General features: G+C 41.5%; 1 protein-coding gene across 1 annotated transcript; it reads right to left on the bottom strand.

Moving 5' to 3' along the window:
* Positions 1–202: 202 nt before the first annotated feature.
* On the bottom strand, positions 203–24,049 carry aspm (assembly factor for spindle microtubules). The gene is made up of 26 exons (XM_044129327.1): positions 23,624–24,049; positions 23,332–23,475; positions 20,784–22,077; positions 20,348–20,428; positions 20,149–20,250; positions 19,463–19,609; positions 19,146–19,385; positions 18,570–18,637; positions 17,883–18,024; positions 17,296–17,426; positions 15,982–16,157; positions 14,837–14,982; positions 14,046–14,131; positions 13,759–13,971; positions 12,555–12,759; positions 11,554–11,702; positions 10,533–10,661; positions 9,569–9,763; positions 3,957–8,831; positions 3,710–3,859; positions 3,432–3,623; positions 2,526–2,718; positions 2,294–2,448; positions 1,090–1,266; positions 846–1,018; positions 203–598 (listed from the first exon to the last, which is right to left on the bottom strand). The coding sequence occupies exons 1-26, from the start codon at positions 23,897–23,899 to the stop codon at positions 496–498; spliced, it is 9,942 nt and encodes a 3,313-aa protein (XP_043985262.1). The 5' UTR covers positions 23,900–24,049; the 3' UTR covers positions 203–495.
* Positions 24,050–24,435: the final 386 nt, after the last annotated feature.

The raw sequence follows: 24,435 nt of genomic DNA, 5'->3' as shown, positions 1-24,435 counted from the left end.
TTTCAGCAGAGCCTCAGAACTGACAGAGTCTTAATCATGACAACAATTAGAAACAAACCCAAAACTAAGTTTTTAGTTTTCTTCTTTAAAAACACTCATCTGCCTAAAAATATGCCAAATAATAACTAACGCTCTTCCCATTTCTCACCTAAAATGTGAAGACGATGGTTTTAGCTGCACATATACAACCGTATGTAGATGCCTCAGTATTAATACATTTTATTTAAACGCACTTTTATAAACAAAGAACCTGTACAAACAAGATAAACCATCAGAAAGTTACACAGTAAAGAGTAAGAAGATTTGAAAAGATGAGTTTTTAGGCATTTTTTTAGTTTCCTGAAACAGAAAGGAAAAAAGAAAAACATTAAACAAGATCAATTTTATTATCAAAAAAGATCAAATTCAGTATTTACAAACAAATAATTTGATTAAAAAAACATAATAAATCTGAGGTTTTCTGTGAAAACAAAAAGACTCTTGAAGGTTTTCTGTTTATAAAACGATGGCGAGCGTTTCCGCCACCATCTGGATCGCCCTGAGGGGATCGACGACGTCTTTCAGTTTGTCCTTCCTCAGAACCCAATCCGGTGCAAACCTGAACCACACAAAAATATGGAGCTACATTAGTCCCAACATTCACAGTAAGACTTGGATCATGTTGTACAGAACAGTGAATCATGTCGTACATTTACAAATCTTCTACATCTTATTGCACACGTGCAGATTTTACTGTACGCTCTGTGAATCTTTCCGACACCAATTTAGCTCCACAGAAAACACCATTTTAGTTTGCACAGAACCAAAAGTCCTGTTTGGGTTTTTACAGATCAGATGCTGCCTACTTTGGTGGCGGTTTGGATTTGCGCGGCGTTGGCGGAACAAAGAAGCTCCCGTTGATCGAGGCGTTGATTCTCTGCCTGGTGATGCTGCGCTCTTCGTCCATTTTGTGTTTCCGTGCGGTGAGCCGGTAGATGCTGCGTATCCGGTCCAAAACTTTAGGCAGCTTCACCACCTCCTGAGGGGAAATAGATTGAAATTTAGATGTTTTTGTAAGCATTAGTGGAGTATTTTTTTGTCTGTTCAGACCTGAGCGCGGCGCTCGTCCTGCAGCAGCAGAGCGAGAAGGAAGCAGGCTTTAGTGAAGATGCTGCCGCCCTTTTCGGCCACTTTGTCCCCGGCTTTCTCCCGGTATTTCTGCAGTAAATCCAGCAGCGTTTCCAGGGAGTTTTCCACCGAATACACCGCCTCTATGGTCAGGTGGTACTTAGGGGAAATACAAATTTGAGTGTTAATTAGATTTGAACCATCTTCTCTGATTGATCTCAGATGAAATAAATTAATTAGTCACAAGACAAATTAAAACAGGCTCAATAATTTATATTTTTTCCTCTTTCTACCAAAAACAGGATGACAAAAGTCTTCAATCTGCTGCTTTGGTCTCAACCAAATCTTTTTTGAAGGGCGTTTTTGTTTACACAGATTATTTGTTGTTTCTGTTTAGTTTATTCATTTTGGATACCTTAAAATGTCTTCCAGTTCTTGTTTTAAATGTTCATCAGAATTTAAAGTTTATTGATCTCTGAGACCGCTATATTTAGGGAGGCATCAATATGAAAATTTGGTTCATCAGAGATTAATATTACTGTTCTTGCTGATATTATATATTTCTCTACTTCTTTGACACTTCTGAAAAAACAAACAATCATGAACAGACAGCAATAAGATGTCTGTTTATGAAAATTGTATTTATCGGGCGAATACCGACCTGTTAAAAAAATTACTAATAACGGGCGATACTGATGTTGGTGCTGATATATTGTGATTATGTTGCTTAAACAGCCTCAAAACAACAATACTATCGTTTATTGCAAAAACTTCAGGGACAATTTATTGTCCTTTAAAGGCCTGAAACAGATACATAGATACACTAATAAAAACATCTTATAATACTTTAATTATTACTTAATGTATGACTATTAGAACTGTTTTTAAGCATCAAAAATATTTTATTTTAGCCTTGCTGGTCTTTAATTTGCCTTTACCACATGTACTACCAACATCTCCCACCAGAGGGCGCAGTTCAAAAAAAAGAATTCAATACAGGAGGACTTTATAAAAAGTTCAACTAGAGCCTGGTTTTGTAAAAACAATCAAATTAAGGGAAAAAACCTGAAAGATTAAGTTTGTAAATTTCAATCAGCTTTTGTAAACAGGTTGAGTTTTTGTATAAAAATGAAAGATTCATAGTCAGAAAAGCATCGATGTAATGAACCAGAGACACCAGTTGTACCTTGGAGAGGTTGAGGAGGATCTGGACGGACAAGCTGATGACCTCCATGCAGGGTCCGCTCCGGTTGCAGCTGCGTATCAGCGTGAATATGACACTGGTGGCGCCGCTTTCCACCAGCCGCTCGCAGCATTCTGGCGACAGCCGGGTGGCGGCCTCTGTTCACCATAAAAAAACGTTTCCATCACTACCCAACTGACAGCAGCCAGCCAAAATAATCCAGTCCTGGTCTTACCGAGGTTCTTCAGGGCCTCCAGGATGAAGGAGAAGTGTTTGTATCGGAGGAGATACTCCAGCGCAGAAGAGGTTTTGTTGCAGAGTTTGTCTTCCTCTCGTACTTCAGTAGAGATTTCGCGCAAGCGATGCCTCAGCTTCACGAGTTTGGGGTTGTCGCTCAGCATGCGGGAGCGGTGACCTCTCCACAGAGCCTGCAGTGACACAGGATGGAGCCGTTTGAGCCTCTGATACGTCAACCGGACCGTGAAGTTCTGGTCAGAAATTTAGACTAATTCATCATCTGATTTGGGGCTTTTAATGATTTATATTAACAGTTTTAACAGAAACTTTATGTTAAACACAATGACTACAAAAATCTTATAAACATAAAAAAAGTATTTTAAAATAACCAAAGTGGGCACCGCTACCTGGATAAGTTAGTTATGTTAAACCTTAACGCAAAATCAAAACATTAGCTTGGCTAATGCTAAAGTGCTACACCAAAACAGTATTTAGCAGAAGCTAATGCTACAATGCTAGTTAAAAACCAATTCTGAAACCAAGAGTCAATGCACTGAAAAGTTTCAATAAGGAAATTATGCAAAACCCTGTTTAAGTTTGGTTTTACAGTAATTTATTTTTTGAGTATTTGCTTGCTCTATATAGTTTTTCAAAAAAACTAAACAAAAGGAAGTGGAAATGCTGCGTTAAACTTTAAAGTAAGATCATGAATATAGACAAACCACCTGCAGGGTTCGTATCAGTTGATAAACAAAATTTCACAAAAGTCAAACTTTATTCAACTAAAAGTTTCCACAATGACCAAGTAAATTTGCTCTTCAAAGTTTAGTCAGCCAGCCTAAGTATAGACTTAGCTAATGGTAGCGTTAGCTAATGACACCGGCAGCGTTAGCTTTAGCCTCACCTGAGCTTTGACGATTCCTCGTTGAGCCCTCTTCTGTCGCCTGTCGAGGAGGAATTTTCGGGTTTCCTCCTGGATGATGGCGGCGGCTCTGTGGCGGCGCGCTAACCAACGCCTGACCGCTCTCTGGACCGTCACCACCTTCCTCCTGTCCTCCAGATATCGTCTCCTCTGCAGCCTCGCTCTAACCCAACGCTGAGAAAAGACCAGAGAACCGTTTATAGTCGGGTGCTGCGCCCCTAAACCCAACAGTACATCACTGGTTCTGGTTCTGGTTGTACCTGTATGGTAACGACTGACTGGATCTGTGTTTTTGCTGATTCCAAAGCCCAGTGTGCTCTCAGGGCCCGTTGGATCTTTATGGCGCTGAGGTGATGGAAAACCGCAGCCGTAAAATGGAGTCTGTGCTCTGCCTGGGCTGCCTCCAGGACCTGAAACCAGCCAGCATGAATTCAAAGTAAAAATCACAGAATTTGGTTAGATTCCTCCCAGATAATAAAATCTAGACCAGACTTGGTTTATGGCTACCTGTCGTTTTTGCTTCCAGGCTCGGTAGCATCTCTGAAGAGTGACGACAGCCTTCCTCATCAGGGAGAATTTGTTCTTCATCACTTCGGCTTCTTTAGTGGCTCGATATTTTCTCTGAATTATGAGCGCGGATGATTTCAGTTTCAGGTACCGTTGCCGTTCACGGTGGACTCTGAAGGCGCTCTGGATGACGCTGGCAGCCTCTCGCCTTTTTCCGATCATTCGTCTGGACTTCATTCCTCGGTATGCAGCCTGAAGAACAATGACAGCTCTTCTACCGTCTTGGTAATGCTTTTCCTGAAGTTCTTTACATTTCTGCGCTCTAAACCTCTGCTGTATGACAGTCACTGCCCAGCATTGTCTCTTATAGTCTGTTTGCTGTTTGTGTCTCCTGAAGTTAGCTTGAATGATGATAGCGGCTTTGTGCATCTTTGCCACTTCGCTCCTGACATGATGGCCTCTGAAGGCCGCCTGCAGGACGACAGCAGAACGTCTAACATTCAGGAAACGTTCTCTGTCTCGCCGTTGGAGAAGTAGAGCTCTATAGTGTCTCTGGATGATGATGGCTGCCAGACGCAGAGCCTGGAACTTGACTCTCTCTCTGTGCTTTCTGAATGCAGACTGGATCACAGTTGCAGACTTTTGCCAATGAGCAACTTTGTATCTGACCTTAAGTCCTCTAAATGCTGCCTGCAGACCAATGGCCGCTCTTCTCAGTTGTTCATATTGTCGTCTTTGTTGCCTTGCTGCCACTATGGCTCGATATCGGCGCTGAACCAAGACGACAGAGGTCTTGAAGGCCAGGTACTCCTTGCGTTCACTCTTGGTACGGTAAGATCTCTGGATTACACTCGCAGCCTGATGCATCTGCCTTAAATCCTGTCTGGACTTCATCCCTCGATATGCAGCCTGAAGAACGATGACGGCTCTTCTAACCTTTTGGTAATGCTTTGCTTGAATCCCCTTAAGTTTCTGGGATCTAAACCTCTGCTGTATGACAGTCACTGCCCAGCGTCGTCTCTTAAAGGCCGTTTGCTGTTTGAGTCTCCTGAAATTAGCTTGAATGACGGCAGCGGCTTTGTGCATTTTTGCAATCTGAGTCCGTGCAAGATGGCCTCTGAAGGCCGCCTGCAGGACGACAGCAGAACGTCTAACATTCAGGAAACGTTCTCTGTCTCGCCGTTGGAGAAGTAGAGCTCTATAGCGTCTCTGGATGATGATGGCTGCCAGACGCAGAGCCTGGAACTTGACTCTCTCTCTGTGCTTTCTGAATGCAGACTGGATCACAGTTGCAGACTTTTGCCAATGAGCAACTTTGTATCTGACTTGAAATCCTCTGAATGCTGCTTGTAGACCAATCGTCGCCCTTCTGATTTGTTCATATTGTTGTTTTTCTCTGTTGGCTGCAACAGCAGCTCGATATCTGCGCTGAACATTCACAACCGACTTCTTCAGGGTCACAAACTGCTTGCGTTCACAGTGGCCTCGGTAAACTCTCTGAATCACCCTTGCAGCCTCCTGCCTTTGCCTCAATATTTGTCTAGATTTCATTCCTCGATACGCAGCCTGTAGAAAGATGGCGGCTCTTCTGACCTGTTGGAAACGTTTTGCATCCAGTTGTTTCTGCCTATAGGCCCTAAATCTCCGCTGCAGAGCGCAGACTGCCCTGCGTCGCCTCTCCAAGGCCAGCTGCTGTTGGTGCCGTCTGTAGTTTGATTGGATGATAGTAGCTGCCTTGTGCATCTTTGCCATCCGAGTCCGGACAAGGAGTCCCCTGAAAGCAGTTTGAAGAGTGATAACGGCTCGTTTTGTTTTAAGGAAGCTCTCTCTGAATTTCCTTTGGAGAAGAAGAGCTCGGTATCTCCTCTGGATGATGATGGCGGACAGCCGCATCGCCTGAAACTTGACTTGTTCTCTGTGCTTCCTGAATGCAGACTGGATCAGAGTCGCAGCCCGATTCAAACGAGCAAATTCCTTCCTCACTTTATGTCCTCTGAATGCAGCCTGGACACAAACTGCAGAACGCCTCATTGTCAGGTAACTTTCTCTGAATTTCCTTTGGACAAGAAGAGCTCGGTATCGCCTCTGGATGATGATGGCCGACAGCCGCATCGCCTGAAACTTGACTTGTTCTCTGTGCTTCCTGAATGCAGACTGGATCACAGTTGCAGCCTGATTCAAATGAACAACTTTCTTCCTTGCCCTGCTTCCTCTGTACGCTGCCTGGAGACGAACTGCAGCAGCACGCATGCGTTGGTATACCTGCATTTGCGTCTTAGCTGCTACTGTGGCTCGGTATCTTCTCTGGACAATCAGGACTGATGATTTTAGTGTAAAGTAGGCGCTCCGTTCCTGGTACGCCTTGTAAGCCCGTTGAATAACCACGGCGGACTGATGCCACTGACTGATGAGTCGTCTACATTTCCTGCCGCGGAACGCCGCCTGCAGAGCAACTGTTGCTCTTATAAGCTCCTGGTAACATTTCATCTGAAGCACAGTCTCCCTGTAGGCCCTAAACCTCTGCTGCAGGATGCACGCTGCCCAACGTTGTCGCCTGAAGGTGATCATCTGTTTATGGCCTCTGAAGTTAGCCTGAATGACAGTTGCAGCTCTGTGCATCTCTACAATCGTTCTTCTCACATGAGCTCCTCTGAACGCCGCCTGGAGGACCATGGCAGACCGTTTCATTCGTAGGAAGTTCTTCTGGACAAGAAGAGCTCGGTAGTGCCTCTGGATGACAATGGCAGACAGCCGCATTGCCTCAAACCTGACTCTTGCTCTGTGCTTCCTAAATGTAGCCTGGATCATCACCGCAGCCTGGTGCCGGCGAGCAACCTCTTCTCTGACTCTTTTCCCTTTTGAAGCCGCTTGAAGGAGGATTGCCGCCCTCTGGATGCGCTCGTATTGCCTTCTTTGCTCCTTAGCTGCAACGTTAGCCCGATATCTGCGCTGGACTTTAACGACGTGAACTTTTAAGGAAAGGTAGTGACGACGTTCCCGGTAGGTCCTGAAAGCTCTCTGGATGACTCCGGCAGATTTATGTCTTTGTTTTAGGATTTGCCGCGTTTTCATCCCACGGAGAGCGGCTTGCAAAACAACGGCGGCGCGTTTCTTAGCCCTCATTAGTTTAACAGCTCTGTAGCGTTCCTGCAACACTCTACAAGCCCAGATGAGCTTTTTGTAGCAGCTTCTCTGCTGGTACTTCCTGATCTGAGACTGAATGATTACAGCTGCTTTATGCTCCACCTGCAGCTGCTTCCTGACAGCGTACCCTCTGTAGGCGGCCTGTATGCAAACCGTTGCCTTGCGCTTCGATTGGTACTCCAGGTGGAGTCTTCTCGCCAGAGTGGCAGCTCTGTATCTCTGCTGACACGCCAAAACGGCTGCCTTGATTGCCAAGAACCGCTTCCTGGCTCTGCTCGTCAGAAATCTCCTCTGGATAATTTCTGCTGCTTGATGCAACTCCGCTATCGTCTTCCTGGCTCTGTATCCGCGGAACGCCGCTTGGATGACCACAGCTGCTCGTATCGTCGCTCGGTACCTCCTCATCTGCTCATCCCGGAGTATTTTGGCTCTGTAGCGATCCTGAATGATAATGGCTGCACACTTTGTTGCCAGGTAAGCCATTCGAACTCTGTGCATCCTGAACTGAGCTTGGACTGCTGCTGCAGCTTTGTGTCTCTTCTTCATGTCTTTCCTCGCTGCGAACCCCCTGAAGGCGGCTTGTATCTTCACGCTGGCCTGCTTCATGTTTCTGAACTCGCTTTGCTGCGCTCTGGAGAGGAGAACGGCTCGGTATCTGCTCTGGATGAGGATCGCTGCACTTTGAAGGAGAATATATTGTTTCTTGCATAAGAACATCCTAACTGCAGACTGAATGACTGTTGCAGCCTGGTGCTTCTCCGTCAGCTCTGTCCTGACTCTCAAACCTCTGAATGCAGCTTGGAGCGTGATGCACGCCATTTTCTTCTCAAGATATTCTTTCCTCATCTTGTTCCCCAGAAGAAACGCCTTACAGCGAAGTTGTATAACTACAGTTGCTGATCTCAGGGATCTGTAGTCCGTTTGGGCTTTACGCCGACGATAGTGAGCTTGTATCAGAGTTGCACAGTGGTGCAGCGTTTTTATCCGGCTCCTCTCTGCTCTGCCTCTCCATGTAGCTTGGATAATGAGCGCAGCGCTCCGAAGAGCTTCATGTTCCTTCTTCACCTTTTGAGCTAAAACAGTCGCTCTGTATTTCTGTTGAATGACAACTGCAGCTTTTCTCAACAGACGATATTTTTTTTGGGCAGCGTGTTTCCTAAATGCAGCTTGGATCACCGCTGCTGCCCTGTGCCGCTTCTTCAGCGACTCTCTCGCCACCTTTCCGCGGTACGCTGCCTGAATCAAAACAGCTGCACGTCTCATCCTTACGAACCTCGCTCTGTGAAAGTCTCTTTTTAAAGAGGCCTGAAATCTTTGCTGGATCGTCACCACGGCAAATCTCCTCTCCACAAACTTCTTTCTGACAACGTATCCTCTGAAGGCCGCCTGGATGACGGTGGCGGAGCGGTTCTGCAGCTTTAACATCGTATTTTTCCTAAAAGCAGCTTGGATAACTCTGGCTGCACGATTTTCTTTCAGTGTTTTCCGATGTTTCCATTTCCTGAACGCTCTCTGGAGGCTCAGCGCTGCTTTCCGAACCAGGAAATATCGCTCTCGGTCTCTTTTGGAGGCGGCCCGAGCTCGGACGCGTCTCTGAAGGACTGTGGCCGCCCAGCAGATTTTTGCATAACTGTTGGCTGCCCTCTTCATTCGCCACTGAGCTTGAACTATAATGGTGTAATACTGGAGGCGCTGATAAGCCCTCAAGGCGGAAAACATCCTCCAGTGAGCCTGAAGACACAAAACAAGAAACAATTCTGGAATAAATCACGTTACATGAAACTCCAGCTTAAATGAATAATTGTAAACTCAAGTACTTAAAACTGCAGTATGTTTATGTATTTGTTAAAATCATGTTGCGACAACAGATCTGTAAAAAAACTAAAAGAAAAATCATGCCGCTCTTCTTTCTCCCAGTATAAGTTACGGTAATAAAGTCAGAAACAACCAATCAGAGCCAGGAGGAGGGTCTTAGCGCTGCCAATCAATCCTGTGCTCACCAAGGTTAGTACAGTTAACTAAAACAAAAACTGAAATTGAGAAAACATTAAATGGTATCTTCTGTTGATCACAATCACAATTTTTGAATTCTGTATTCCGACTATAACTGATAAACAATATTTAACTAACAATAAAAACTAGCAAACATTAGACAAAAATCACAACGAAATACAACAAAATTATAATGAACTAGAATTATAATAACACTGGTGTACATTAGGATGATTGACAGCGCTAAGCCCGCCTCCTGGCTCTGATTGGCTGTTTCTGGGGCGTTTCTTCAGACGGCGATAGCAGCTCAGGGAGGAGGTCGATCATTTACTGATTATCAATCACAACATGGTGGCAGTTTTAACAAATATGGAAAATACTTTTTTTTTCTTAATTCACATACTGCATCTTTAACTCCCCAAATACAAACTAAAGCACTTAAAGCAGGTAAAACACTGAGGAGAATCATCGCCTACCTGGATGACAGTCGCTGCTTTATGCTGTAAAGCCCGAAGCCGAGCTTCTTCCTGGATCCTCCGCCGGTTCCGAGCTAAATAACGTCTCCAGACCGACTGGATCACAGCGGCGGCGCGATTCTGCCTCTCAGCTCGACTCCTCAGGAGGAAACGTCGCACCGCTGCCTGGATTTTAATGGCCGCCTTGTTTCGCTCCTGAATAAAAACAAAAAAATAACCTTTAGGATGATATTTTAATGTTGGCTTAGTGACATTTGGAAACAAGTTAGTTTCTATGGAGTTACATTTCTGTCCAAATTCATCACATTTTATTAAACTGAAACTCAAAATGCCCAAAAGCATTAAAAAAGAAAATAGGATATTTTAAGTTGATGAGTTAATTACCAACATCCAGAGTTGTAAAATTGATTTGATAAAAAAATATATTTGTTATTTTTTTCTGAACATAACCATCTCACAAACAGGATGTCAGTTTATACATCAGAGTGAAAAGAAAGATCAACCCCAAAAGGAGAAACTCTACTTTTACTGTGATCCTGGGAAAAACCGAGGCATCGTCTAAAGATGATTATGTAAAGAAAAACCAGGTCGCATTTAATAAGAACAAATAAATATGTCAAAACATTAGAATCAACTTATAATAATACAAGAAGAAAGTTGTAAAAATACAGGAATAAAGTTATTAAAGTAAGAGAATAAAATTGTAGTACGAGTAATTGTAAAAAAACATAAGAATAAAGTCGAAGTGCAAGGAAGTTGTAGAAACACTGCAAAGTTGTAAAAAAAAAAAAGAAAAAAAAAGGTTGTGTTAATGACAGTCGTATAAATGTGAGAATAAAGTTGTAAAAATACAAGCTGCAGCTCTTTTCCTGGTTTATGGCTGGAGACGTGTAGAAACATACATCCCATAATTCAAAAGCACTGAGAAAATTAAAATAAAAAATAGTGAGAAGAAGGAGGGAACCTGGAAGAGCAGAAGGTTTTTCCTCAGTTTGTGTTTCCTCCATGCGTTCTGTATGAACCGAGCCGCTCTGGTTTCGATCCGCAGGTCCAGGAGGCGGGCGCAAAGAAACGACACGTACGACATCACAACCTGCAGGGAAACCATGGCAACGGAGAAGTGGCTTAATTGATGCCATTGCCTGAACAAATGAATCCACAGTTAAAAAGTAGGAAATGTGTTTTTGAATGAAAACAGTTTATTGGAGCAAAAAATTTAAAACAGAAAACAAAGTGCTGCTCTTCCCTCCTTTCTAAAATCCTCCATTATTTATTTAAATTTGCCTTCTAATCTTTACATCGACTATATTTATTTGTCTTTTCCACAAATCCCTAAATTCAATTTGGCCCCATTTGAGAGAGTTAACCTGGTAAATATAATGGGTTAACAAGATCAGGGAACACAAAAGATTAAAGCTGCGGTTTATTTTTATAAATATGAAAAATACCATATTAGACAATTTGGAAAAAAACAACAAAAGGAAAGCAAGTGCCAACTAGAACAGCCAATCAGAGCCAGGAGGCGGGTCTTAATGCTGTTAATCATCCTCACTCTCTGCTGCGATGCAGCCAGCACAGCAGGCTGCGAATGCTAATGCGAGTTAGCATAGCCACTGATGACGGCGGATAAACAGTTGCCGCAACAGTAAGTTGTTCCTCTGATATTAGCAGATGTTATAGCAAGTACATGAGGATGATTGACAGCGCTAAACCCCACCTCCTGGCTCTGATTGGTTGCTTTTGGTGTATTTCTTCAGATGACAGCATTAGCTTGTGGAGGAGATGGATCTTTTCACAGATTATCTGTGGTTTAACAAACAGTTCATACAGCAGCTTTAAATATAAATCACTGTTGAGAATTCCTTCGAGTTCTTTGGATGATTAAACAAAAAAAGAGAAATAATTTGGTCATTTCTCCACACGTTTCCAGCTCATTAAAGCCTGTAGGAACCAAACCAAGTTTGTGGTTCTGGTTCTGGCCTCACCTTCTCGTTGGGGATGGTGTTGGACATGTCGGCCGGGTTGATCATGGCCGGCACTCCGCCCAGCGACGCCACCGCAGCGTTCACCAGTCTGAAGTTGTTCTTCTCGTTTTCCAGCAACTCTTTAAAACCTGGAGATTGAGAACCGTCTCCTGCATCCAGAAGACAAAACCAGGTTACAGACAACTTCACTGCAAAAACAGAAAATCTTCAAGAATTTCTTACTGCACATTTCTTAGTAAAATCAATGGAACTAGAGCTTATTTTTTTAATCAATATTAAGGAATTATTTACCTAAAACAAGCTCCTATATTTTGCTGAAATGTTACTAGTGAGTTAGTTTTGTCTTATTTTAATTAAAGTAACATATTTGCACCAGAAGCCAGACCAGTGGTTCCCAGACTTTTTTACAAAATACTTGAGGAAGCAAAAAACTATTTTTCTTTAAATGAAATTTGAATTAATTTTTTCTGCTGAAAAACTTAAACGCTAAATATTTTATTGAAATTAACAAAAAAAAAACTTTTGTTGTGTATTGTGTTTTTGTTTTAAGTCTATTTAGGCAGTTTGTCAAATAAATGAATAAAAACTTATTTTATTGTAGACAAGTGGTTTGTAAAATTATAACTATTTCACAATTGCTTTATTACAAATGTTACACAAGTTCCAATATTTTGGTGTTTATTTATTTCCTTTTTTGGCCTTAGGATAACGTCCAATATTCTAAAAAGTGTGTTTTATTAATTCAATTAAAGTTTTGTTTCTATTAACTGCATAACTAAGATTAATGCAGAAACTTGTTTAAGAAATGAGCAGTATGTTTTTGTCTTAGCTAACATTTTATTAAGTCAGATTTTATTTTCAAATGTTTTGCTCCCTTCCATAATTATCAGGCAAAAATCATCCGGCGGCCAAAATGGCCCCCAGGAAACCCCTGATTTAGACCAAAACATTAATAATTATTTCTGTTTTTTGCTGCGTTTCTGCTCAGATCAGATCTTTACCATCCGTTTCCGCCGGTGGCGAGTCGAAGGAGCCGTCAGAGTCGCTAGCAGAGCAGTTTAGCTCCAGGCGCCCCCTGGTGGCGCACTCCAGGGTCTGCGTGGTTCTCTGGCTGACGGAGGCCTCCGGAAGGAGAGCGGGGTGGTAGTGGTGCAGCAGGAAGCAGAGGACCCGGCCGTCAGAGAACGACACGGTGAAGTTCTCCACCTGCACACAGAAACACATGTTAGTGCGCCGCTTGGTTTTATTAGGCAAGAATCACAAATAAATGAGACTCACACAAAATTCTCACTTAAGAGATTTAATCTTGACTGTTTACAGGCAAGTCACAGTTACTTTGCATCTCTCCAATTGTTATTTCTTTTCTCTAAAAATGTTTCATGTTCTTGTTTACATCTGGTAACTTGGTTCATGCACACAATGTTGGCGGGCAGAAAGACGATTCTTTCACATGCCATCCGTAGCGGTTCTGCCGCCGCGGTGAAACGACTGTTAACAAAACCTGGAGATGTAGGTGTTAACCTGTTAATTCAGTGCAGCGCACCAGAGCAAAGGGAAAAATAATGCAGAAAAACTGCAGAACTCAAAACCTTCGTTTTCTCACTCTGCATGTCAGCTGTTGCCATAGCAACTGACTGACAACAGCTCCACTAGTGCATTCAACACTAAAAAAAACACTCAAACACAGAACAGAACATTCAGTCCTTTGCAGTTTAATGTTTTCAGGTTGTTTGATTATTAATAACTGATCGCTGTGCTACAAGCTAAGCTAACACAGAAGTGGTAGATTAGCTACCACTGCTATTAGCTAAGCTAATTTTGATCTGTCAGAGTTTGTGTGGCCACTTCTAAAATTTTTATTTTGTTGCTGAACCAAAACCCACAGAATTCTGCAGCACATCTACATGTGAAGGTTCTCATAGTCAAGATAGCATAACTGACCTGCTTCTCCCTCCGCCACTTTTTTTTATTTTTTTATTAAACGTTTTCTTGACAGTTATCTAGTTGTCAGTGTTGACAATCAGTGGCAAAGCACCGAGTCCCTTTTAGTTTTATACATCAGCCGTACTTTTAAGATTTAGCTCATTATATGTTCAGAGCTTATTAGCCAAATCCAGTGGTAGTCTTGGTGGTTAGCAATTCTTTGCACTCCCTTGCATACTTGCCGTCACGCTGCAACGCGTCTATAAAGCAGAGCATTTTCACCTTTATGTGGTAGAAGTCGCACACGGCGCAGACCCAGTCCATCAGCAGGGTAATCTTGGCGCTCTGGTGTTTGTACGGCGGCCTGGTCTTCGCTGGGCTCGGCTGACCGGCCCGGTCGGCCCGGACCAGGGCCAGTCTGCGTTTGGTCCTCAGAGTTCGCTTCAAGAAGTCGACCTCCTCCCTGAGCTGAGCCTCATCCAGGATCACCTCCACCTTCAACCAGCAGACGTCACCATAAAACATTCAGAAAAACCACGATTCTGCAACCTGGTTACTGAGATTCTCACCTGAAAGGCAAAGATGATTTTCCACAGGAGGCTCAGCGTTTTCTCTCTGTGGCCGTCAACAATATCTCTGGAGTCGATGACGGAGCCTAGCAACAAAAATATCAAGAAAACAACAAGATTCATGCACTGAACATTTTCAAGGGAAGTTTTTTAACTTTTCCAGCACCAAACTTTGGAGATAAGAGCAATAGAAATTAACTAACAAATACATTTAATTCACTATTATGAATTAATATCATTAATAAAGGATTGTTATTAGTAATGTCTTTTGGTATTATTTTACATTCTACAGCTAAATAGACAAACATTTAACAAAATTTCATGTTTTGAAATGTTTCCAACACAAACCTGACTGGTCCGAGAGCAAAACATTAATTTAACAAGAAAATCTCTTTATTTAATATAAAATATAAACTAATCAATGATTTGTAGGTCACTGAACCATTAGGAATAATAAATATTCCTTACTTTGGAAAAAAAGGAACTAATCTTGTGCAGGTAAATGATCTTAAATTTACTGATTTGACTTCAGAGAGTGAAAAGAAAATGTGTCTTTTAATTAGTTGTATGAAAATATGTGATTTCGACTTTAAATCAAATGTTATATTGGACTTTGTTAGAAAAAACCAAACATTTTCAAGGACTTCACACAGAAATCAAGCACTTTCCAAACCTTGAAAACACCTCATTGACATTCAAGCATTTTCTAAGGTTTCAAACCCTGAAATGAAACAGAAATCCTGGATATAAAGTGAAGCGTTTGGTTTGTAAGCGCTGCAGCAGCTGGTTACCGCTGTCATCCTTGAGGTCGACGCCTCTGCCTCGCAGTAGCTGCAGCGCCACGTCAACGTTGTGAACTTTCTGGAGTCGACTGATGGCCGGCAGACGCAGCGTCGCCGAGAGACTCCAGTCCTGAACGAGAAGCTCCATCACACGACTGGACAAGAAACAAAACGTTAAAAAATGTTGAATTTTATAACATTACAAGATGCTCAATATTTCTTACATCATTTTTTATTTTTACTTTTAACGTCGGATCAAATTTCAGAAAGAAAAATGATGAATCATGCAAATTAAAATTATTGTACTCGTTTCAATTTGTGATACAATTTACTGATTTAGAAATTGTAGTTTAGTCTTAACTTTGTCAGAGTTTACATAAATTCAAAGTCCAAATAAATAGAAGCGGTCAAACACACTTGTGAAACAAGATGGCCACCCTGGGCGCGTTGCCATCACTTTGAGAAATAAGAAGTTCATTGATGAAAAATTGAAAAAGAAAATAATTTTTGATAACCGATTTTCCAAAAGATTCAACCATCGAAAACCAAAACTTCGATTAACAGATGAAATCGATTCACAGCCCAACTCTACATGACAGCTGGGCTGGACAATAAATCAATAATATACATCATAACAGACGTGATCAATATTCATAGATAATGCTTCTGATTGAATATTTAATACATTTAATATTCAATGAACTGTGGGAGATACAGAGAAACACCAGCTGCTCCACCTCTCACTGCTAGCTAAGCTAAGTTGGTAGAATCAACTAGCTCGCTCATTCTTTGGTTGCCTAGCAACAGCCTGCCGGGTAAGAAGCAGTTTCAAGTTCCCCCAACTCCGGTTACCTAGCAACAACCTGCCAAGTAACTGGCCAGGTGCAGTTTCAAGTTCCCCCACTGTGGCTCAAACTGCTTAAAAATAAAAAATAACATCGTGGAGAGAAAACCGGATTAAACAGGAAAAATCACGGCAGCAGTTCGGCAAAACTTCAGATAACTAATCAATACTTATCCATATCTTCTAATATGAAACAAGCGTTTTATCAGCCATGTGCCCAGCCCTACATGAGTGAATCTAAAGACCAGGTATTCAAAAGCGCCGTGACCAAAAAAAGAGAAAACATTCAAATTTAAGACGTCGTACTCACACTAAGCGGATGCCGCATTTCAAATCGACGGCCAGATTTTTCACAGCGAAGTTGAACTCATCGAGCGGCGTCTGGACGTGGGAGACGGGCAGGCCCAGGTAGGCCAGGTGGCGGGGCAGGATGCCCTCTCCGCTCAGGAAGTCTCTGGAAAAGGCCAGCAGCAGGTCCTTACTCGCCTACCAGACACAAAACACAAACAGTGAAGATTTAAATCAGAGAATCCTGTAAACTAGTGACAGGAAACCCAGTAAAGAGTGAAACTTGGACAGAAATGTTAGGAAATTCAGAGTAAAAGGGGATGAAAACGTGTGGGGCTGAGCAATACACAGATTTTATTAATTAAAAACTGAATTTTATGGTCTTGGAGATTTAATTTTTGGGAAAATGAGGCGGCCATCTTGTTTTACAGATATGTAGTGATTTCCATGTTGACTCAAAGAAAAAAATGAATGAAATAAAAACAAGTTTTTCAGTTTGAGATATTCTGTCATTTCTATTGTTTTAAGGAAACAATTATGGAAAAAAATAAACTTAAAATTGGAAATTAAATTTTTCATTTGGCATTTACAATAAATGAGGCATAATCGCTGAATCCTGCCACATCTGTAGTTTTTGCAATATGTAAATTAACTCAACATGGCCGCCTGCATAAGGATGCAACTTCATTATTTTAGTAACTGATTGAAAGGAACAGATTTAGCTTTTAAACCACTTTAGATTTTTATACAATAGTATAAATACGAAGGAGCTGCAGTATTTTAAGTGAATGTAAACCAGGTGACAAGATTTGGGTAAAACATTTTCAGACAATTTGCTTCATTTTCTTTTAACTTAAATGCAAAAGACAGATGGAGAGATAATAGACAGATATAGAGAAAGAGTGTGTACTCCAGTTAACTTTAATTCATCTGATACGGACAATGCACATTAACTGACATTAAATGTGCCATCATTATCCAAAATTTTATTTTTCATTTGTTGTCTTTGGACAATGCTAATTTTATTTTAAAACAAATAATTTTAAAATAACTTAACGACACAAATTGTGTCAATAAATACAAAAAAAAACTTAAAAACAAGAAATCAATTACTAAATTAGTTGATAATTTCCATAAATCATTTATCACAATTAATCATAGTTACAATTGTTTCTTTTTTTATTTTTTGGAGTGAATATTGATATTTCTGCTAAGAAATAAACTTCTCTTGATAGAATAGTTTCCTTGTTTTTTCACAGTGTTTCCAGAATATTTCCATATTTTCACAATGTGACCTTCAGGTTTCATGCAGCAGAGAGACGTGACCTTGGCTGACCTTGAACTCTGCGTCGATGCAGAACAGACACGGGTCGTGTTCGATCAGGCGGGATTCTTTGGCTCTGTCCAGGAAGCAGACGAGCAGCAGAAGCTTCTTCAGCGTGAAGCGGGACAGCGCCTCCTCATGGCCTGCAGCGGAAATTAGGTAGTCATGGCAACCATAAAGGGTTAATAAGGCAGCAAGAAATAATCAGAGAAAACATCTGAGCATGTATGGAATAAAGTCTCTGCCATGAAATAAAAATAAAAGCCCAGCAGGAAGCTATAATTATGAGCTTTAAAGTTATAATAAATCATTTTTTAAATTGAAAACACTGAACTCAAATAACCAGATGCTTCTAGATGTTCAACATTGTGCCATTACCTTTTTACCTTACTTTCTGATAATAAAAAATTATGACTTCCTCTTGGGCTTTTATTTTTTCTTTCATGGTACTTTCATACAATATTCAAACAAAAATAAGAAAAAGAAAACAAACTTTATAAAGTCTTAATTTGTTTGTTCTCCAACAGACAACAGTTTGATTCGGGTGAATGGATTGCCTCTAAGACCTATAGTACATCAGAGCACCTCTCCGATTTTACCGTCTTTGTAGAGGTTAGGCACCCGGGCGTGTCTGAAGGCTGCAGCGATGTCCGGGTTCCAGAGGAGGCGCTGCAGGACGAACATGGCCAGACCCAGAACGTCACTGTTGCTCTCCAGGGAGATCAGCTCCCCGAAAATAGTCTGGGGATGCACAACGTTAGCTTAAAAATATGCCTCAAAAACATTAGCATGATAGATTATATATGTAAAGTAACACTGGATGATACAAACTAAAAGCTACAACAAATGGAGAATTAGTCCAGAATTCTGTGGACATAAAGTCAAAATTTGTGGGGAAAAAAACAAAAGTCCATTTTCTCTTTCTAAACATTGGCCCCAATCCTCTTCCATAGATATCGGAGGTATTGGGGGCTCCACATTAAAAATCTGTTCAGGGCCCCAAAAAGCTTGGTGCCGGCCCTGTTTTAGTTAATATTTAGGTGCAAAATTAAAAAGAAGTCAAAGTATGAAAAAACTATAACTACTACTATAAATAATAACTAATATTTAGCCAATAGTAACTAATAAAACTAGAACCCACTAAAAACTAATTAAGGCTGAATTTGACAAAAAGACACAATGAAATAAAACCGTACCGAAAAATTATGAATACTGTACATTAGCTTGGTGCATTTAATAGCTACTTTTAAATGTTTTAAAAATCCTAAACTATTAAAGCGACTTACCTCCAGGCCGATCCGTAACCAGAGCGGATTGTATGACAGCAGCCAGTTCAGGACTTTCTTACGTTCACCTGATTAAAAACAACAAAAACCATCTCAGACGTTGAGCTGGACAACAATAACATGTTTACTACAATAAACACGTAATCAATATAAATGGAATGTATATAGAATATTAACTGAACTTCAGTCTAGACCCGCAAGGCATTCTGGGGGATGTAGGCAGAGGAAAGGCTTTAGCCGCTCAGCCTCTCACAGCAAGCTAAGCTAGGTTGGTGGCATTAACTCACTGACTCATTCTTCAGTTGCCTAGCAACAACCTGCTGGGTAAGAAGCAGTTTCAAGTTCCCCCAAAACTTTGGTTGCCTAGCAACATCACGTTCAGTAGCAGTTTAAAGTTTCTCCTCCGTGTCTCATTGCAGCGTGGAGTGAAAAGTGGATAAAACAGGAAATGTGGTGCCACCACGATAATATCTGTATTTCAGGTATTTAAAAACTATTCAATAATTATTTTGACACGTCTTCCGGTCGTACTTCAGACTGAATGAACATTTTAAAATGGCCGTCATGGCGTCGTACCCACGTCCTTCCAGAGGTGGCGGTCTCTGCGGACCAGCAGCCGCCGGGCCTCCACCTCCAGCTCCAGCCTCTGGATGGCCTTGACCATGGCCTCCGAGGTGAACAGCTGGCAGGCGGCGCGGCGCAGGCGGTTCAGCTTTCGTTTGGCCGTGTAGGTGCTGAAGGACATCTCCTCCTTGGTGGGCGCTTTGGGAACGCTGAGGTCATCCCCGCCGCCCAGCGCCAGCGAGACGGCGCTCACTGACAATAAAAACTATTTTATTATTCATCTGTGACCTAAAACATAGCTGGTCTATAGCTAAGTGTTACAGCGCTACCTTTAGCTACTTCGGTGTTGACCTTGAAGTCGTCGGGGGTCAGGACGTGGTTGAGCCACCAGGTGAATCCTCTCTCCTGCTTCTCGATCCAGCGCTCGTCGTAGAACATGTTCTTGGCTGCGAACGGCATCGGGTGTCTCGGCAAAGCTAAAAACGACAAAAAAAACTAAATAAAATCTCCAAGATGAGGAGAAAAAAAAACTAAATTATATGTCTGATGCAAATTAAAGCCACTAAAAAGAAAATTTGACATTTTTCTTCAATATTTTGACTAATCCGCCATAAAAAACAGAAAAAAAAATGGAGTAAGTTCTGCATAACACGCATTTCTGTCTCTGAAGCTGTGAGGAGAAAATCTGAGATCAAAATCTGAATTATGAAAATAAAGTCAGAATTCCTAGAGAGGAAAGATACTCAGAGAAAGTTAAAATTGAAATATTAAAGTCAAAATTCAGAGGGAAAACCAACTTTTACAGTTCAGAGCAATAAAAATTGCTAAATTTTGTGAAATAAAATCATCAGAATTCTAAAAATAACAGAAAATGTCAAAATTCTAGGTAAAAAAAATCTAAATTTTGTGAAAAAGTGTGAAAGGAGGTCAACATTCTTTGACATAATTCTGTGATAAAAATTATTTATTAATTGTTTTTTTTTTAACTGTGGCCCTAATCTTCTTCCGTACATACCAGTCTGTTTCGGCTTGATGAACGTTAGCTTCGACTGAGCTACAGCAACCACTTTTGAGATCTTCACAGCCTGAGAAGCGGACACCTTCAGAGTCGAAGCACCTAAAGAAGAAGACGAAAAGGGAAAAACCTCAGTAAGCTGCAAAAAGAAAACAGACCCAAATGCCCCCAGATGACATGGAGATGTGCAGATTTATACTTTTGGTGGGGACTTTGGCGCTTGAACGTTTAGCCTTGGAAGCAGCGGCAGACTTTGCCGTCCTCACAGACTGGGTCAGATCTAGGCAGCAAACAAAGATGGGTTAATTACTCATCTTTATTAAAACCGTCACAATTACTGTTGGGTAAGTCAGAATGAAGTTATTTTATTAAAATACTGAAGTACTAATTTTCAGAACTCCAGCACAAAAAACCCACAAAAAAATAAATATCCAGGCTTATTTCTTATTAAAATAACTTTGATATTCTGGTAATATTGTGACTAAGTTCTTGTAGTCTGGCTGTGACACGCTGTCATACAACATGCAGAAGGGATGACTGAAATAAAAGGCGCTTTTTAAAACTGTTTTGACATTTGTAATTTCTTTTTTTACAAAAAAAGAAATTAACAAAAGTCGACTTTGCATAATACTCACGTGTGACTTTCTCCCGCTGACTTGTGTTCCTCCTCTGGACCAACGCTGGCGGCTCAATTTTCCCAACCACAACCCGACTCCTCTTCACCTGCTCCAGCTTTTCCGAGTCCTCGCTCTTGGTGGAATCGGCTCTCGAGAACTCCTCACTCTTCCTCTTCTTGCTTTTTGCTGCCAACTGGACAGGGAACAAGTCTTCCTGAGCAGAACCAGCTGGGGACAAGTCGGACGTGGACGACGAGCTGGCAGCGGGAGGAGCGTGAAGTGGCGAAGAGGTGGCAGAGAACCGAGACAGCGGCGTGTTTGGAGGAGGGGAAGAACTTTGATTGAGGCTGGAGGAGGTGAAATCCAGGAATTCATGTCCAGCATCACACTGTTCAGCTCCCATCTCAGCGTCTATGACGGGAAGGGTCGGAGTTCCCAGACCGAAGTCGCTCTGGCTGCTACCGTCAGAGAGTTCAAGCGTTTTCTCCAGTAGCCGTCGGCGTGACTTCCTGATTCTCCTCCCTTCAGGACTGCCAGCCTCCACAGACGCTTTGCCTTTGGTCACAGTGGCAGATGTGAAAGAAAACTTCACTTTTTCCTTTTCTACAACCTTCTCCACCTTTGAAACAATCTTTTTGCTGACGAAAAACGTGAGTCTCTGCTCGTGAGGCTGCACGTTTCCGCTCTTAGACTCCAGAGAATCTGAAAACTCGCAGCTAGAACTTGTATTTCTTGGACTGGTGTCAAGATGTCCGAGATCAGAGTTTATCAGAACCAGAGCGTCCTTCAAAGATGGAAGAGAGGATCCGGTTGAGTCGCCATCAGGGGCAGGACCAGGGCTGCCAGACTCAATACGAGGCATCAGTTTCTTGAACATCTCTGGCGTACCGATCGGAGACAGAGTCCTGTCAAACAATTTAGTCAGTTCATTGTTTTTAGGATTTTCTGTGACGCCATCAGGGCCAGAGTGGACGACCTTTGCAGTCGGGACAAGTAGAACGACAGGTGAGTTCTTCCTTTCTGGAGAAACGTTTCCCTGATCCGACAAGACAACGGACCGTCGACCCAGATTGGATGTGTTCTTGTTCACTGGTTCCAAGCAGCGATCTTGAAGCAGGTTTTCCTTCATGACGCCGTTGTCCTTGTTGAGCGAAGCAAGCGGGCTGCGCACCTTTTCCCGCTTATACTGCGACTGCCGCGACACCTGGAAGGTTTTGTTTCCTGCCATCTTCCGTGGACACGCCATTTTCACTGATGGCGTTTGTGTTTTTTCCATCCCTCTCTTGTGTTTGATCGAATCCCATAAGCTCTTCTGTAAGAACAAAAACAATTAGAGTTAAGTTACACTATAATCTAACATTGAAGAAAAGCTCCAGACAGTTCTACGTTTATTCTTCTGCATTTTAGCTAATTCAACAGTAAGGAAAATGAATATGCTGCAAGTTCTCCTATACATGTGCCTGTCTTCTAATAATGAGGCTTCGTTTGCCAGGGCTGTATCTGCAAGTTGTGATGTCATAATTATGACATTTTAGACAAGGCTGCTTTTGCACACATGCAAAAATTTTAATATTAGCCATCTGCCAGACTTTTTAAACCAAGAGTCCATTAATTTGCGTCCAACAACATGTTCTGCCTATCGAATGCAAAAATAAATTTTTGGTGGATTTGGTACAAAAATCCACGTACTTCTGAATCCGGCCCTGTTCACACACAATCTTTATGTTTTTCACAGACTGTATTTTCCTTTCAGATTAAACTGTTTGTTGTGACATAAAACTCTTTACACATCACAAAAAAATTATGTTTAAAACAATATTTTAAAAAGTAAAATACCTCCTCACTTGAATATACATACACAAAACAACTGTTTGTGACTTAGAGGCCTGGACTCGGTTTAAGTTTTAAATTTTACAAAATCGCTAATGTTTGTCTGTGACGTATGTAATGTGAGTTCAATGCTATGAATCTTACCCCAAGCGCCAAGCGGAGCAAAATAGTTGTTAATATTAATTAAATATTTGGAAGTGTGGCCAACACAAACTGAAGGCTTCTCACTTCCTCCGCTTAAGCTACAAACAGAGTACAGAAAATTGACATGATCGTTTGCTAATTGGGCAAGTAGAAATTCTGCCTGAGGGAATCCCAGTAAATGGGAGAAAGCCCCAAATATGTTGGGAGCGAGATTTTACACAGGAAGGCAATGGCCAGGCTACTTACAGACAAAATTTAGTGTAAAAATTTTTGAGAGTCGGAGCTATACAAAGAAAAAAAATAACTGAACTGGATAGAAAATATCAGATTACAAATTTAGATTTGTTTAAAAGCAGCTTCAGAAACAATGGTAGTGGTTAAAGCAACACTTTGTTAGTTTTGCATTTGAGATGAAAAGTAACCTTAAAGTATCTTGGTGTTTATTTCCACAGTTGTGAAATTACAGGCTTGTACGAGTGTTTTTCTGTCTCTGGCTTAAATAAATGGGTGATGAACATGCCATCATGTGAATCAGGTGTTCAGGAGCAGAGATGCATCTAACATCTGCAGGCCAGTTTCAGTGTGCAGCTACCTTTTTCTTTTTTGTCGTTTCTGCTCTCCCCAGCAGAACAGCTTGATGTTTAAGAACTCCATTCGCATTGAACGAGATCACCTCTCTGATGCCACCTTCTTCTGCTGGGGTCCAGTTTATCCTCAAGCTGAATGAGCTCAGAGGCTGCAAACACAAAACACGGAGAGAAATTAGGAACAGTTTATGCATTGCAAATCCACAATAAAAATAATGGTGTTTCTGATAAAAATTTAGGTTCAAAAGTATATGTTCCAAGATAGTGGCTTGAATATTGATAAAGTAAAACTGTTACCTGGATCGTAAACGTGTTCTGGTCCACAGAAAAACCTTTATTTGACGGGATCTTTTCAATTGTAACATCCGCTTCTACATCCTCAATCGGGTTCTCAATTTGCAAAACAGCGGATTTCGAGGTGCCCAACTTTACAGTGCCGAAAGACACAAAAGGTGGCTTTGAAAACTGAATGAGACTCAAAACTGGAACGTCGTTCTCCTTATTAGCATCAATTTTCTTCCCCGGACTGATATCCAGAAGTCCCCGTTGTGCTGAAGTTACCGCTTCAGCCATTTTTTAAAAACAATAAAAACGCGATTCGAGACAAACTACATCTTACGGAATCCTAATCAACGTTTTGTGCAACGCAAATCCAGTTAGTACGTGTTCGGGTCTGAGACACGCCAGCTAACAAACGTTCAAGCACAGCATTATTTCAAATTCTACCAAAAGGAAAATCGGCCAATGGCAAGCGAGCTGCTTTTGCGCCATGCCCAATGAGAAGTGAGAATACAAGGACGCACTGTTGAAAACCAATCAGTGTCCGAATGCATGTTTAAACAACCATAGTCCACGCCTACATTCAAAGATTAACAGTAAAAGAGGAGGGGCCACTTGTATTATTTTTTCAACTCAACGCAAACGAGTTGTTTACTGTTTGTTTTGAATACATATTATCCAAGACAAGCGGAGTTGTAATGATTAGTACATGTGTTTAAATGCATATTTTTTTCTGACGAGCACAGTGATTGTATAAACATTTTTTACTTCCCAAATTTTAAAATACGTGACACATGCTATTTAGTCGTTAAAAATCGAATTAAATAAGT

This window comes from Gambusia affinis, linkage group LG10 (assembly GCF_019740435.1).
Source record: "Gambusia affinis linkage group LG10, SWU_Gaff_1.0, whole genome shotgun sequence".
In the NCBI taxonomy this organism is placed as follows: Eukaryota; Metazoa; Chordata; class Actinopteri; order Cyprinodontiformes; family Poeciliidae; genus Gambusia; species Gambusia affinis.
Note: the sequence above shows the minus strand (reverse complement) of the source record. Positions and strands in the feature narration are given on the sequence as shown.